This window comes from Cornus florida, unplaced genomic scaffold (genome assembly GCF_030987335.1).
Source record: "Cornus florida cultivar Cherokee Brave unplaced genomic scaffold, ASM3098733v1 CherokeeBrave_3.0.0_Hap2_Chr04, whole genome shotgun sequence".
NCBI lineage: Eukaryota > Viridiplantae > Streptophyta > Magnoliopsida > Cornales > Cornaceae > Cornus > Cornus florida.
The window spans coordinates 105584807-105601936 of NW_026775574.1; the positions used below are offsets into that span (position 1 = coordinate 105584807).

General features: G+C 32.6%; 1 protein-coding gene across 1 annotated transcript; it reads right to left on the reverse strand.

The window, feature by feature from the left end:
• Positions 1-13746: 13746 nt before the first annotated feature.
• On the reverse strand, positions 13747-14381 carry LOC132305514 (uncharacterized). The gene is made up of 2 exons (XM_059803148.1): positions 14066-14381; positions 13747-13976 (listed from the first exon to the last, which is right to left on the reverse strand). The coding sequence occupies exons 1-2, from the start codon at positions 14379-14381 to the stop codon at positions 13747-13749; spliced, it is 546 nt and encodes a 181-aa protein (XP_059659131.1).
• Between the last annotated feature and the right edge of the window lie 2749 nt (positions 14382-17130).

Sequence of the window (17130 nt, forward strand, 5' to 3'; positions counted from 1 at the left end):
CGGTCCTAGCCCACGCACAGCCTTTCCTCTTCCTCCTAAGGTTCAACCTTGAACCTTGGCCGAGACTCTCTTCTTCCTCCTCACGGTTTGTCTCTAAACTCTCTGTAAAACTCTATCTTTCTCTAAGTCTACTCACGTAATGACATATAGCCTCCCTTCTACAGACTTAAGGCATATATAGGTTATACAATTTAATCCTAATCCTAACCAAATACTAAGTCGGCTATCTTAAGGGAAAGAAAAATTGTAACAACCCGAACCCGAGAGTCTGAATCACTAACCGGGTCCTTACCCGAACCCGAGGTCATCTAAGGCATTGCAATTATTTCCAATGAGGAAATATAATTAATTACGTTTAACTGTAGAAGTCTAGTCCAATATATATACATGTCCCAAAAAAAATAAAGTTACATCGTCAGGTCACGACTATAAAATAAATTACGTAAAATTGTTTAACACTTTACAAATATACATCATTGTACAAAATGGCTAATAAGAAATCCTTTCTAACCCCGTCCATGCATGTGGAGGATCAACATCCACCTACCCTTCCCTGTAACCTGAAAAATGTAAAAGAGTGAGCACAACGGCTCAGTAGAGATTGCCTAAATGGCATCTCTTCAAACAAAGTAAATAACCACATGTCTTCCAGACAATGAATAGGGAAAAGAGTTAGGGATCATGCAAGGGATTCACAAACAACACTTTTACTTTTCCGAATAACCATTATACTATTCAATGAAAAACAATGCATAAAATGCCCAATACACACCCACGTCACACCACACCCACGTGCATCCACACATCACATCCACGCCTTCGTGTACCCATACATCACATCCCACAACCCACATAATTCTCCATTGTTTATGAACCCACTATGACATGCGTATAGAATGCTTCAATTTCATTCGTTCAATAATCAACATAATTTCATAACACAATTAACATTTTTAGCATGCTATAACATTTAAGGATCATCTAGTATATGTTTAACCAAAACATTACAACCATGTGAAAAAAATGAATAAACCATTACATAGCAACTGAATAGCATGCCACTTGCAATTTTTACACAAGATAAACATTTAATCACATAAATCACCTCAATTCAACAATTTTAAGTGCAAGCCAGAACCCTAAAATTTAATCATACATTTTAAGCATCAATTGACATGCTAAAGAGGGGCAAAAACATTTAATTAACTATTAAATCCAAGAAAATTGACAGTTAGACAACTCTGCCTTAATTTAAAGGACAAGCCCCAAATTTTGCCCATTTTTTGAAAATCCTAAATTGCTGCAAATCAAACTTTACTCCGATCAAATCGAAGATATCGTCGTACTCATGAACTTTGCCTTCAATGGCAAAGTCAAATTCTCAATGAAATTGTGTAAATCTAGCTTTGAAATGGATATATATATATATATATATATATATAGCTTAGAGAGAGAGAGAAACTGCCGCAGCCAGAAAAGGAAGAAAGAATGGTCTGGTTGGTGACCATTTGGTCACCTAAAATGACTATGTCAATGGTGGGTCCCACATAGTTAAATAAAAATCTTTTTAACATATCTATATATATATATATATATATATATATATATATATATATATATGTATGCATGTATTTATTTATATATACACTAACCACACTACAACCAACCATTTAACACATAGTGTGATACTCCTCGGATCTGAGACACGGGTTGATTAGGTTCAGGCCCAAACCCGAGGGAATATCAAACAATTAAAGTATTTTAAAACGAACACAGATGACAAAAAGAAACAATAAAGATAGAATAAAGCTGAAAGAAATAATAATAATAAAACCCTCCATGTATAACTGAAAAATGAAACTCCAATCCTTCAAAACTTCAAGGTTACAACTTGGGAATCCACTGGTGGACCCCTAACCAAAAGTTCAACTGAAACTGAAAACTGAAAATAGATAATACTAGAAATATCGAGAGAAGTCCTACGTAATCAGATGAATGTGAGACTGTCCTCAACAAGCACGATCAAGCTCTAAGGCTGGAACCGTCCTGTACCTGAAAAGAATAATAAAGGAGTGGGTCAGACCCACGAGCAAGTTCTAATCTAACTGCAATCCATACAGTGACCCGATACGCAGATACACCGTAGACACCTCACAATATCTATCTAGTCCATACGTATAAATATATCCACACTAAGGGACATTCACTAATCTATAATAGGGGTCTCAACCTGAATAGAATGCAACATGCGAATACGCACCCAAAGGTGGGCATGAGTACCTAGACCTAACAGGGTACACCTCAACCTATTATAACCAGTTACGCATCCACCGCATATACACACCCTAACCAACGAGTCTGAGACTCAAGCTCAGCTCGTGGTACCATAAACATATATATATAATCCATCCAAATCCAGGGTATGTAGTTCAAATATTTAATAAACTGACATACAACAAACCAACTGGTTAGTCACTCAACTTATTCAGTTGATATGACTTAACTACCGTCCATTAATCCAGGAAGCCACTCAACTTAGTTGCAGTTGATATGTCTTAACCAAAATTAGGATTCAATATTTATAAATCCATTCCTTTAATCCGTTAGGTTAGGTTTAGGCGTTTTGAGCTAAACCGTCCTTAGTATGTCACCGTCCCATACCGGTACATACAATCCTCCATATCCAGGTAAATTACAATGTATACATAATGAACAAGTAATCTACAGTCCAAAACCACTATCCAAATAATTGCAGAAAAGTATTTAAAGTTTCAGCAATTTAAATCCAAGAATTAAACCATGTAATTGCAAGAAACGGTTTAATAGTTTACACAACTAGCATCCAAAGCATGCATAGACCCAACCCAATATATCAATGACTCTATCATGCATTTAAAATAAATTTTATAATCCTATTATAGTCCAATAAATTGCTAAATTAACCTAAACAATTTATTTCGTCCCATCCGATAACAGTGTACTGAGTTATATGCTTTTATACTGTTTCATCCTTTATCTTAGAGACTTAAACAATGCAACAACTAGTTTAATCACACTTAGAATCGAGTATTTAAATCCTCTGTAAAGTTTCCACAATCCATTAGAAACATCCAAAGGCTCAAACAATGTCCAGAATACCAAACAGTGCCTTAGAAAACTAAAAAAAAAATAAAATTAACGTACATTGAAGAGGGAGCCTGCTCCAAATTTTGGGAGCAGGCTCTTTCAGCCTAGAGCCGGCTCTAGGAGTCCTTAGAGCCGGCTCTACTTGTTGTGGGAGCCGGCTCCCACATCCATAGAGCCGACTCTCACCTCATTTGAGAGCCTCTGTCCCCGTTGCTTTGTTTCAATCCGTCTGCTCCCTCTCTGATCAATTCCTACCACTCTGTTGGTTTCTAAAACTAATATTAGGAGTCTTAATTGAGTCTAGAAGCATCCCCAAGGTTGCTTACAATAAATTTGAAAACAATTTATGAGTTTAAACAAAACCATTAAACTAGCATGCTTGGAAAACAACACTGGAACAAGTTTAAGAAAATTTCAGTTCTCTTCCAAACCCTCTGTTCCTCTTCACCATTGAACCTAAGGATCTTATATCAATCCCAATAACATCCCCATGGTTCATTTACAGAGATTAAAAACAATTCCAAAGACTAGAGTTACAATAGAGCAACATGCTTAAAGAACAGAAAACTATAACGAGCCATGCATGAACTGTAACAGAATGGTTTTCAACATAAACAAATCATTCATATGACACATATTAAACATATATCTTCCAGTTATTGATTGATTAAACCCTAGAGATTATCTAGGTGCACAAAACATGAGCCAAAGAGAAGGAGAAAGAGAATAACTTGCCTGTGATTTCAATTATAAAATCCCTGCGTCGTCTCTAAGTTTTTTGGCAATTCTAAACGCCGTCAAGCTTCCTATAACTCCGTCTCTAATCCTTACTCAACCTCCTTGGTCGTCTCTGTACAATTCCTCTTAAGCCTCACTCTGGTTTCCCACAACTGCTCTTTGTTTCTCTCTCTGTATCTTTTGTACGTGAATAGGGTTTTTCCAACCCTTGATACAGATTATAACCGTGTATATATAGGTGTAAAAATCCTAAACCCTAATCATTGTTTAATTAGAGACAGAGCCCTAATTCTAAGCCTAGTCGGACCATGAACCTATCTTTGTTACCATAGTGCGGCTTACCTATACGTGAATTGCAACCCAGAGCTAACTGTAACTTAAACCATAATTAAATTAAAAATCCAATTAAATAAATTAATACACTTAACCAATTAATTTCAATTAAATAACCCAATTAAACAATTAAAAACACTTAAACAATAAATGCCAATTAAATAATAAAAGATAACTTACTTAATTCAATTTAAAACACATGTTCCATAGGTAAACAATTAAATCAAATTAATAAATAAAAATAACACATAGGTAAACAATGAAATCAAATTAATAAATAAAAATAATTAAACCAAATAATCACCCAAAAATAATAAATAAAATGCCGAGACTATCCTTTTAAAATTAGGGGTATTACACATAGGCATATAAAATACCTCAAATAGTAATGGATGACATGCAACAGCTCCGAAAAATAATTATCGTGCACAACAATACCGGTTGCTAGTCCCGCCCGACCCGAAAATTAAAAAATGCCGAAATGACAACCAATGCATTTCCAAGAGTTTTGAATTCAACAAAATGCCCTAATTAAGTCTCGGACCCATTCAGCACACCCACGGTGTCCGACACGCAAAACGAGATAAGACGAAAATACCCTTGAAAATCAAGAAAATCATAGAAAATGAAAAATGGTAAAAATCGAAAACATTACAAAAATAAAATAAATAGAACAAACATATATATATTCAATTCGTTATAACTATATATATATATATATATATCTATATATATATATATAAATTGATAAAAAAAATAAAATATAATCTCCTTATATACATATATACTCATATATATATATGCATAACTTTCCATAGGTAATATCTGTACCCATTAAGCCTCATATCCAAATAGTCCATGTTACTCAATTGGATGGTCCATTCTTATTATCTAAAACCATTAAAATAAAATAGAACAAAATAAAAACAATCATTTAAATCATTTAATTCCTAATAAATAATTACAAGTAAGCACCTAACATGCAAACAATTTAATACTCATCATTTAGAACACAAAAATTAATTAAACAATTCATTTCAAATAAGCACTTAAGCAATTAAATCAATTAAATAATTAAACAATTAGCCATATAAACAATTAATCAAATAAAGTGTAATTAAAATAATTAAATAAATATCGAGACTATCATTTTTAAATCAGGGGTATTACAGAAAAACCAGTTTGGCAGGTCCGTTTTATGCTTGGAAATCCATCATTACGGGTTTTAAAACATGCTTCTATGTCCCAATTGATTCCCATCATTTATATAAAGCAATTATACATGAATAGAGCAATCAAAATCAAGTTTTCATACATTAATTTGCAAGATTTAAACCTTGTATATTCACACACACACACATATATATATACTCATATTTAGTTTAGTTTAAGTCCGAATTTTATCATAAATACAGGTTTATCTCCTCTATTTTAACCTAAAGCTAAGATATAGATGTATGGATTATATAAACTAAGGAGAAGAGTAGAACACAGAACTTGCCTTTTGATTTTCGGATTGAAAATCAAACTTCAAGTTCTTTACAATTGCTCCGGTATTCTTCTCCAATTTCGGCAACCCTTTTGTCACATTTGATCTCCTTCTCCGGCCACCTTCTTCATCCTCTTCTTTTTCCCTGAACGCCACTTTCTCCCTCTCTCTATTTCTTTGCCTCTTTTCTCTCTCTGTTCATCATGTTTGACAAAACCCTACACTACAACTATTATACATATATATATACACTACTATCATATAGCTAATCTACCATAATACTACTTGTACTACGACTACAACAAATAAAAAATAAAAATAATATAATTACATAAACCACGTGAAATAAATATATAAATATATACAAACATATATATTATATATATACATATGTATTCACGGGCCTAAAGCCTTCCACCCAATTAGGCCCTAAATCATCAAGGCCTTCTCCATCTAGTCCAACCCAACTCATTTGGTCCAACTAACTTAAAGTCCAATCCATGATTACGTAATTAAGACAAATAAGTAAATAAACCTAAACATTAAACAATTAATTTTATAACAAATAAATAAATAAATTATTTAAATTAACCCAACAATTAAACAATTTCAATTGAACAAATAATACATAAATAAATCATAGAGAATCAATCAATTTAAACAAACAATCCAAATAATACAAACAAGTTAAATAATGCAATTAAATTAAATAAAACAATCCTCTGAAAATTAGGAGTATTACATTATGCAATTTACTCTTACCTAAATATTCTTAACATTAGTGAAGTTTCTTAATGAGCACTTGTTAAAGTTTAATCATAATAAGGACGCTTCTTATTACAGACACTTAAGAAATTTGGACACTGACCGAGGACACAAACACGATATGATAAGAATACACCGACATGTCAATTTTTTTAAAACGACACAAAAACGCTATGGATACGACTAATATACATATAAGTATTCATTTATACATCTATTGAGTAAGATAATTATAAAATGTTAACTAATTTATGATATTTATAATAAAGTTAAATAAGCTAGAAGATGAATCTATAAGTATGTTTAAATGGTTATACGTTCCATGATTTAATTTCAAATGCTAACACCTGTATATGTGTGCAAGAGTGTAAGACAAACAAAGGGTATTTCAATTCTTGTGCATCACAATCTTAACAACCACATAGAGATGTCCGTGTCAGTGTGTGAGTCGGGGGTGACCCAAGCCGTACTAGAGAGGAAACAACAAACTTTCAATGAAGATTTATGAAATAAAAAAATATATATTTTAGAAGGTCGTCGTACAACGCTTTAAAATCAAATGTATTCATTGAATTTGTTAAACAAGTGAGTGATGATATTTATCATCAATAACGTTATATTGACTTACATAATAAAAATAAATTAAAAAAATTCAATGTATATGATTTTTAGATATTATTGTTTTTTATTTTAGAATGCATTCCTATGAATGTATCCTACTTTTAGATATTATTTTTATATTTTAGAACTTTCAAATTCAACCATTGAAAGCACGAGCTACGAATAATAGACTAGAATATATTGAGAGATACAGTCCTTTTCTCTCTATCTACGAGAGTATCCAATAGTGTTCGCCACTCAATGGACCATTCAAAGTAAATCTCAAATGCAACAAAAGGAAGCTTCCACTCAATGGACCGTTCAAAATATCCAATAGTGTTCGCCACTCAATGGTCTGGTGTTAAGCAGCATTTATATCAAGTCTCCTCCACTGCATAACTAATATCTATTTTTTATTTTTATTTATTTTTTATTTTTTATTTGCAAACTACTCATATCTATTTAATTGTAGATTTTTTTATAGTTTATCAAAATGTCCTTAATACTTGAATTTATTTTGTTTGTTCACCTCTAGTTATCAAGTAAATATTTACATGGATTTCACTATAGTAAGTAAAATGAATTTCACTCACTCCAGTAATTTTGTTAATGTCAACAGACAAAAGAATTTGAGAGTGAAAAAAACAAACGTGTTCCATAAATAAAAAAATTATAAGTGATTTTGGGATCACATAATCAATTGTAGTCTGAATTGGAAAATATATACGAAACTATATAATAAACACTTTAGTATAATTCCTTTTATTTATTTATTTTCCAGAAGGAAGCCGACATTCTGATTTGTTTATAAGTATGTTTAAATGGTTCAATGGAAACTTAGAAGAAAATGATAGCTTCGATTGAAATGAAGAAACTAGGTATTATATATATTCAAAGTACTTGTACTAATCTCTTGTTTTTCGTGTAGCAAAAAAATTCATAAATACTCTTTATAATGACTATTAAATTTTATTTAATGGTTACATTCCAAATTCATCCATATCATTTCCTTTTAATACAAAATCATTATCTCTATTTCCACTTTTCAAATTTCATATTCACCAGTACCACTAATTATAACAATATAAAATAATTAAGAAAAAAATAAAAAAATAGATTAGAAGAATTGTCAACAAGTCATCTCCATCCTACAGAGACCCTTATCATCTGAGTATATATGAGGCTCGGCAAGAAAGATAAAAGGGATCCCATTTGGAGGATAAGGGTTTGATGGAATAGAATTGTCAAAATGTTTTTATCAATTATTAAAACAATAATTCTTTATCTTCAACTTAATTAATTTTAAAAAGTAATAATGTACTCTTTTTTTTTTTTTTTTTTTTATCAGAGAAGTAATAATGTACTTGGTAAACTTTTCTGTAGATAGAAAAAAGAAATTGAAACTGTATTTTAAAACTAAATTTGATTTTTTTTTTTTGAAAAATGTTTTATAATTTCATTTAAATTATACTTCTTCTCCTTTGAAATTTCATCATCATCATTCTTGTCTTTTATCTCATATAAATGATGTCAACCACATGAGTTCTTTTTTTATATTCTTTTCTATTTTATATTATGTTCTCCTCATTTAAAATTTAAGACGTGCAATTGATATTGCTTATAAATGTGACACTCACTAGCCAATCGAATCAAGATTTTCAAATTCTTTTCATCTTTTGACATTCTTATTTTCTATATGAGGTGATGAAATTTTTTTTTTTTTTTTTTGTTATAAGTAGTAGTATTGGTAAATATTAAATTTGAGAAGTAGAAAAAGTGATTTTATATTAATATATATATATATATAAGTAGAATTGAAATGTGAGCATAAAATTAAATTTAATAGTCATTAACGAATATATTTTCTTGCTTTACTATAAATAAAAAATCACTACTCTTCAACTCAGGACCCAATAATTAAAATGGATTGTCATGACAGACAATTAAAGATATATATACAGGTGAGTGAGACAAATGGCATCCCTTTTTTTTTTTTTTTAATGGTGACAAATGACATCTTTAAATGTGAGAGTCGCGAACTGACCACTCCTAAAATTAATGAACAGCATACATTACATCAAGATAGTTATTATTACAAAAATATTCATACCTCACGTATGAAGATGTGCTCCAACAATGGTTGAGTGCATGTATATTTTGTTAGATTTAATTAACAAACAATAAGTAAAAATTAAAATTAATCATCAATTAAAGAGAGGGTTTGATCTCATACCTGATTAGAAAATTAAACTTGAGATACCTTTTTGAGAATTTTTTATCGCCCTTTGATAGATCTGAAAAATAAAGCGCTTTACCCCTTTTTGAAAGTTGTTGATACGATAGGACTGAATAAGGGTTTTAAAACCCCTATATATAACAATAACAGGGGGGGACGGCTTTTCTACAAACAAGCATATCTAAGTCTCCCTTCCTATCATGGAAATTTAAATATCAATGGTTAGAATTAAATCACACCAAATAAGTTGGAAAACCACAATCCAACGATATAAAACCATACTCCCAATTAGACCACCAAATTAGAAAGTACAACCCAATCCATCAAATATCAATAATCACATTGCAATCCTAATTTAGAAAACGTAGTACATAGGACCATAAAATAATTTTATAATTTCAATATATATATATAAAATTCCAACAATCTCCCACTTGGTCCATACACTCTAAGTTTTATAAAATGACACTATGGATTGCAACACACTTTATAAAAAGTCGAGTGGCCACTCATTTTTTATTTAGAAAACACAATTATCGAAATTGATGGATTGAAACTTTAGAACACTCTCCTCCATAAATTTCCTCAATAGTGGATCATGAATGCGTAGACAATTAATATATTAGTCTAAACAGTTCCATGGTCTCAAAACCGATTCCATGTAGGATTCAAGCAAATATAGTGGTTTTACTGTATTTCATGAGATATGCAAACTGCATGTGGTCTAAACGCACACCTCACTGTCGGTCTTACTTCATACCATCGCGGTATGTCACCTGAACATATTACAGCAAACCGCCAACCTTCTGTTCAGTGTGAAGGTTTACCGATATGGAGCCAATCTCATATCTAGCCCAAGCTATCCTCATAGAACGTTAACACTCCCATAGGCAAACTTTAGTAGTTATGTTTGGATTTATCAATGTGGTACCAATTTCACATCTAGCCCAAACAACTTCATAAGTGCAATACCACTCTCAGGCAACAAGAATAATACGTGCACATATCATTTACAACAATGTAATAATAATGATGATGATGATGCATCATAACTTTATTTTCATGCAAACAACTGTCACCATAAGGTGTAAATAAACTGAAAGAAAAATAACTGCAATGTAACATGATGTAATAGAGAAATCAGACATCATAACACAATGACTCTTGAATACCCATCCGAATCACGTGCTCTTTAAATATTTTTAGCTGAAGACCTTTAGTGAGAGGATCTGCAATCATCCTTGCTGTATCTATATGGGGAACCTCAATAATACCTTGTTTAACCTTCTCGCACACGTAAAGGTACTTCACATCTATGTGCATATTATGTTTGGTCAATTTTTTATTTTTCACATATTTTGTGACAGCTTCATTATCACAGAAATTTATCAAAAGCTTGTGTATGGAGTCTACAACCTTTAAATCCGCAATAAACTGTTTCAACCACATAGCACGTTTGGTCGCTTCATAACAACTGATCAACTCTGCATACATAGTTGAATTTGCGATAATAGATTGCTTAGAGCTTTTCCATAATACAGCTTCCTAAGCCAACATAAAAATATATCTAGAAGTGGATTTTCTACTACTCGAACAACCTGCATAGTCTGAATCAGAATAACCAACTATCTCCAAACAATCTGATTTCCTGTACACCAAGACAAACTCTTTTGTTCTCTGAAGATACCTCAAAACTTTCTTCACCGCCCTCCAATGAGCAATACCTGGATTTTGCTAAAATCTTCCAAGCATCCCAACCACATAACTAATATCTGGTCTAATGCATGTCATAGCATTCATCAGACTTCCAACTGCAGACGCATATGCGGTGACATCAATTTTACTTCTCTCAATCTCATTCTTAGGACATTGTTCTTCCGAAAAAATATCCCCCTTTACAACTGGAATCTCACCAGGTGCACAATTTTCCATCCCAAAAGTTTTTAAAATTTTATTAATATATGTCTTTTGAGATAAACCAAGTGTGCCTGAAGTGCAATCTCTATGGATCCTAATACCCAAGACAAACTCAGCATTGTCCATATCCTTCATATCAAAATGACTTGATAAAAAATTCTTCGTATCATGTATCGCATGAATGTCATTGCTAGCTAGTAAGATATCATCAACATATAAAACAAGAATAATAAAACGACTCCCACTGACCTTGAGATATATGCATTTGTCCCCAACATTCTCCTTAAACCCATAGCTAGTAATCACTTTATCAAATTTCAAGTACCACTGTCGTGAAGCTTGTTTAAGCCCATAAATTGATTTATTTAACTTACACACTTGATGTTCATGTCCCTTAACCACAAAACCTTCAGGTTAAGACATGTATATCTCTTCCTCAAGGTCTCCATGAAGGAATGCTATCTTCACATCTATCTGATGCAACTCAAGATCATAATGTGCAACAATAGCAAGAATGACTCTCAAAGAATTCTTTGATGAAACTGGAGAGAAAGTCTCAGAGAAATCAACACCTGGCTTTTGCTTAAAACTTTTAGCCACCAATCTAGCTTTATATCTATCAACATTTCCAAGTGAATCCCTCTTGGTCTTAAAAACCCATTTGCACTCCTCCGCATTGCGATCTGTAGGTAAATCAGCAAGCTCCCACACCCTATTTACATCCATAAAGTGCATTTCATCTTTCATAGCATCTATCCAACTAGAAAATTCATGACTCTCCATGGCTTCATTAAATGAAGTTGGATTCTCATGCTCGCCAATGTCAACCTCACTAACATACACCTCAAAGTCATCAGGTATAGCGGATCTTCGAGTTCTAGAAGATCTTCTAAGTTGATCAGGCTCAGAAAGTGGATTAAAAGGTGAAGTAAGAGGCTGCACATGAGGAATAACTGAAGGGGTGGGATTGGGAGCTTTGAATGGAATCACTGAAGTTGGAATTAAATCTGTAGTAAATGGAATAGATAAAGAAGATTGCTCCTCTGTAAAAGAGAAAGTACGATGATCCAAACTCCCACTGGATTCGTCATTCTCAATAAATTTTGCATGACTGGTCTCAACAATCTCCATAGGTCTAAAGGGACAATAAAATCTATAACGAAATGATCTCTCAGGATACCAAATGAAATGACAAGTAACAGTGCGAGGATCAAGCTTCTTAATATTAGGATTGTACAACTTTGCCTCTGCAAGAAATCCCCACACATGCAAATGTCGAAGACTAGGTCTACGACCTGTCCAAAGCTTGTAAGGTATTTCAGGAGCTGCTTTACATGGCACCCTATTAAGAATATAAACTGCCGTTTTAAGAGCTTTTCCCCAAAAATTCTCAGGTAGTGAAGAATGGCTCATCATACTGCGAACAACATCTTGATAGGTGCGATTTCTCCTTTCTACAACTCCATTTTGTTTAGGAGAACCAGGCGTGGTATACTGTGGCACTATACCTTGCTCTTTGAAGTATGTGACGAAAGGACCATGATTCACACCCTCCTGGTTCATTCTCCCATAATACTCACCACCTCGGTCCGATCTTACAATTTTAATCTTTTTGCCTAATTGTTTTTCAACTTCAATTTGATAGATCTTAAACATGTTAAGTGCATCGGACTTTTGGTGTATTAGGTACAAATAAGCATACCTTGAAAAATCATCAATAAAGGTAATAAAATATATTTGTCCTCCTCGAGAAGCGGTAGGAAACGGACCACAAATATCTGTGTGAATAAGGCCTAAAAAACTAGATGACCGACTAGCCTCAAAATTACGTTTCTTCTGCATTTTCCCCTTGACACAGTCAACACATAAATCAAAATTTGAAAAATTTAGTGGTCCTATAATCATCCTTGACCAAGCGTTCAAGTCTCTTTCGAGAGACATGCCCCAATCTCCTATGCCACAACATAGATAAATCATCTATAATAAAAGCACGTTTTGATCCGGAAGGTATCGAATCCACAGAAAAATAAGAAGCAGGTATATGAGAATCATCCAACAATAACTGATATAAACCATCAATTAAACAACTATGTCCAACTATACTATTATCATAATGAATAGTAACTGATCCATCACCAAAAGAAAACCGAAAACCCAAAGCATTAAGTCTTGAAACTGAAAGTAAATTACGCATAATAGTAGGAACATAAAAAACATCCTGAAGTTCTAAGGAAAAACTAGTGTGTAACACTAGCGAAATCGTCCCAACAGCTGCAACATGAACTGCATCAGCATTACCCAACACCAATTTCTCCTCAGCCCTGGGTTTTCTCTGGCTTCGAAGTCCCTACTTTGTTTTTCTTTAACCAATTTTTGTAGCTGTAGTAGTCTTTTCTTTGATGTCCTTTCTTCTTACAGAACCAACATTCATCATTCGCATTTGCATGCTCAATGCCTTTTCCTTTGTTGTCCTGCTTTTTCATTTTTCTGAATTGTCTGATTCCCTTTCTTGCCTCATTTCAACTTGAAGTTATTCCTACTTTTACTGCTTATGGCAAGATAAGGCCAACTCAAATTTAGCACCCTTGAGCCGCTCTTCCTCGATCACACAAAGTGCCAATAGCTGATTAATGTCCCATTTTGTCTCCTGTGAATTATAATTTACCCTGAAAGCATTAAAAGATCTAGGCAGAGAATAAATCACCATGTGGACCAATAATTCATCATCAAATGTGATTCCCTGCTCTCTGAGACCATTAACCAACTTGCTATCTTATAGATATGCTCCCCCACTGAACCACTGCCATCATAACTGGTTGACATAAGTTGTGTTAAATAATAATACTGAAGTTGTTTCTAACCCATGAATTGCTTCTTAAGTAAATCAAGAAACGCCTTGTCAGTATCAAATACAGGAATACCACCACGAATAGTCTCACCAATAGAAGCACGGATCAACCTGATGGCCATGGTATTAGCCTTAGTCCACTTAGCATGCAACAACTTTACTACTTCAGAAGACTCTTCAGTGATTGCAACGGGTTTCTCCTCATAAAGTACAAACTTAAAGTCCAAGAAACCCAATATAATATCAACACTTGTTCTCCAGGTAGTATAGTTCGAACCATTCAATGGTTCAATCCCTGTGAGCTGTCTTTGAATAGCGGAAGCGTCCATAACTGTAATACATGTTATATCAAATAACATAAAAATGAACATATAAAATAATATGTTACAGCTTTAAGGATTATTTCTTTAATTCGTGCTTGGGGTTTTAAGCCGAATTTATCAGGGTGTTTTACTATATGCAAAACTGTCCACCCAGCAGGAACATATAAAATGCCATCTAAAAAACACATTTTGGCAGAATTTTAAATTTTATTTTATCCCAAACTTGCGATCAAATCACACATAGACCTATTTGATTATACTTGAATTGTTACTAAACACTTCCACTACCTTTTGGCAAGAGGGTTATTTAGTTATAATTCAAGCACTCTCAAATATTCTACTCACTTATCCCACACTAAGACATTGATCACCTTTTGGCAGAACAAATACCCTCGTGTAGGTAAGTGCACTGTGAGACCTCAATAAGACCAATGCCTTAAAATTTAAAAATAATAACCTCCATGAGCGTGTCACTTTTGAAGCAGGCATCACTCACTTTGACTATTATTTTTTAAAACGGTCACTTTACCGGTCCTCATAAACCCCAATGAAAGACTTTATCTTTATAAATTCCATTTAATCAAGTATAGCACAGTCATGAGGTCATGTAATTTCATCACCATTATATGAGATTAGTCAGTGAGCAATTTAATAAATAATACATGAAATTACTACCTCACATATATAGAATAATTTAAAGAATTAATTAAATATTTAAACATATATCCCTCTCTATATACTATACACAGTATAGTTTTTACAATCAAATTCATTGATTTTACTTCTTGTTCGGCGTGCATACTGATTAAAGGAAACAAATTTTAAATCATATAACAAATTAATTCCTTAAAATCATGACAATAATCAATTTATTAAAAACAGACAGTATAAATTCATAACAAATTGATTACTTAAACTTTAACAAAAAAATTAATTCATGCCAACACTTGTAAGGCGTGCATGTAAAACTAATTAAAACAAACTGATATATACACACATATACAACAAATTCATTAATTTTGGTTTCTGTCTCGTTCGGCGTGTACAACAATTTGCATTCCTGGCTACCAAATTGCGTGCATGTAAAACTATTAAAACAAATTCATATATACACACATATACAACAAATTCATTAATCTTGGTTTCTGTCTCGTTCGGCGTGTACAGCAATACAAAACTCGTGCTGTTGCATTCCTAGTTACCAAATTGCTTAAAACTTGTTGATATTTAAAACAATCAAATCTTCTCTCGGTCGACGTGCATTAAATATCAAACAGAAACTTACTTACTGATTATATGAATCAATTACATATCAATAGGCAAGTACAAATATCCAAATAATTAAATACCCACAAAATCGAGACACACAAAATTAATGATTTCAAATACATCGATTTAAGTATGTTACATCATAAATTAATCTTTATTATTTTGATTTCTACAAACCCTAACCTTGCTCTGATACCAATTGTTAGGTTTAATTAACAAACAACAAGTAGAAATCAAAATTGATCATCAATTAAAGAGAGGGTTTGATCTCATACCTGATTAGAAAATTAAACTTGAGATACCTTTTTGAGAATTCTTTATTGCCCTTTGATAGATCTGAAAAATAGAGCGCTTTATCCCCTCCTGAAAGTTGTCGATATGATAGGACTGAATAAGGGTTTTAAAACCCCTATATATAACAACAACAGGGGGAGATAGCTTTTCTACAAACAAGCACATCTAAGTCTCCCTTCCTATCATGGAAACTTAGATATCAATGGTTAGAATTAAATCACACTAAATAAGTTGAAAAACCACAATTCAACGGTATAAAACCATACTCCCAATTAGACCACCAAATTGGAAAGTACAACTCAATCCATCAAGTATCAATAATCACATTGCAATCCTAATTTAGAAAACGCAGTACATAGGATCATAAAATAATTTTATAATTTAAATATATATATATAATTCCAACATATTTTACCCAACATTAAATATATTTCTGTGTTTTTTACTTCTCAAAATATTTAAAAGAGTAATAATACATTCTCTAAATTATTAGAACACTAACTTTTTGAGCAAATGTGTCTATATTTGAATCCCTTTCTCCCTAGTTTGTCAGACAAATAAAAAAGTGGAGTTTGTTGGGTAAAAAAAGAAGCGCGGAGATATGAACAACACCACTTAACTTAAGGGTGATATTTACGCCTAGATATCATGAAGTTTTTAAGTGGTATTGATATTATTTCGGAATATTAGGAGGGATACCATATGTCAACGTATCAGTGAATATTGTAAATTTTCTTTTAAATAGGTTCCGCAACTATTGCTCTAAATTACGTTTAACTAGCCCTATTAGTATAGGGTGTTGGTGGTCGAATTACCCTTTGAGAGAGAAACAGACGAAGAGGGAGAGACTGTTGTTGTATGAAATTTCATGGACCCAAATACCCTATGTACCACCTTCACTCCAAAACTATATTAATATAATATAATATAAAAATTGACAAGTCTTTGGAAGTCGTATCATTTAACGTACTGAATAACATCGTCGTAACATCATTTATCGTTCGTTTTTTGTATGCTTTATCACAACTCATATGAAATTCAGATGAGTCCCTACCCGAGTCTATGCTTGCTAGTCTAGTCTTCTTGGTGTTCTAGAATTTAAATCACGCGTTGCTTAGCTATAAATAAGTAGTACCTATATTTTGTAATACGTACCATGACCGTCAAATAAGCTGCCAAGTTTCCAAATTAA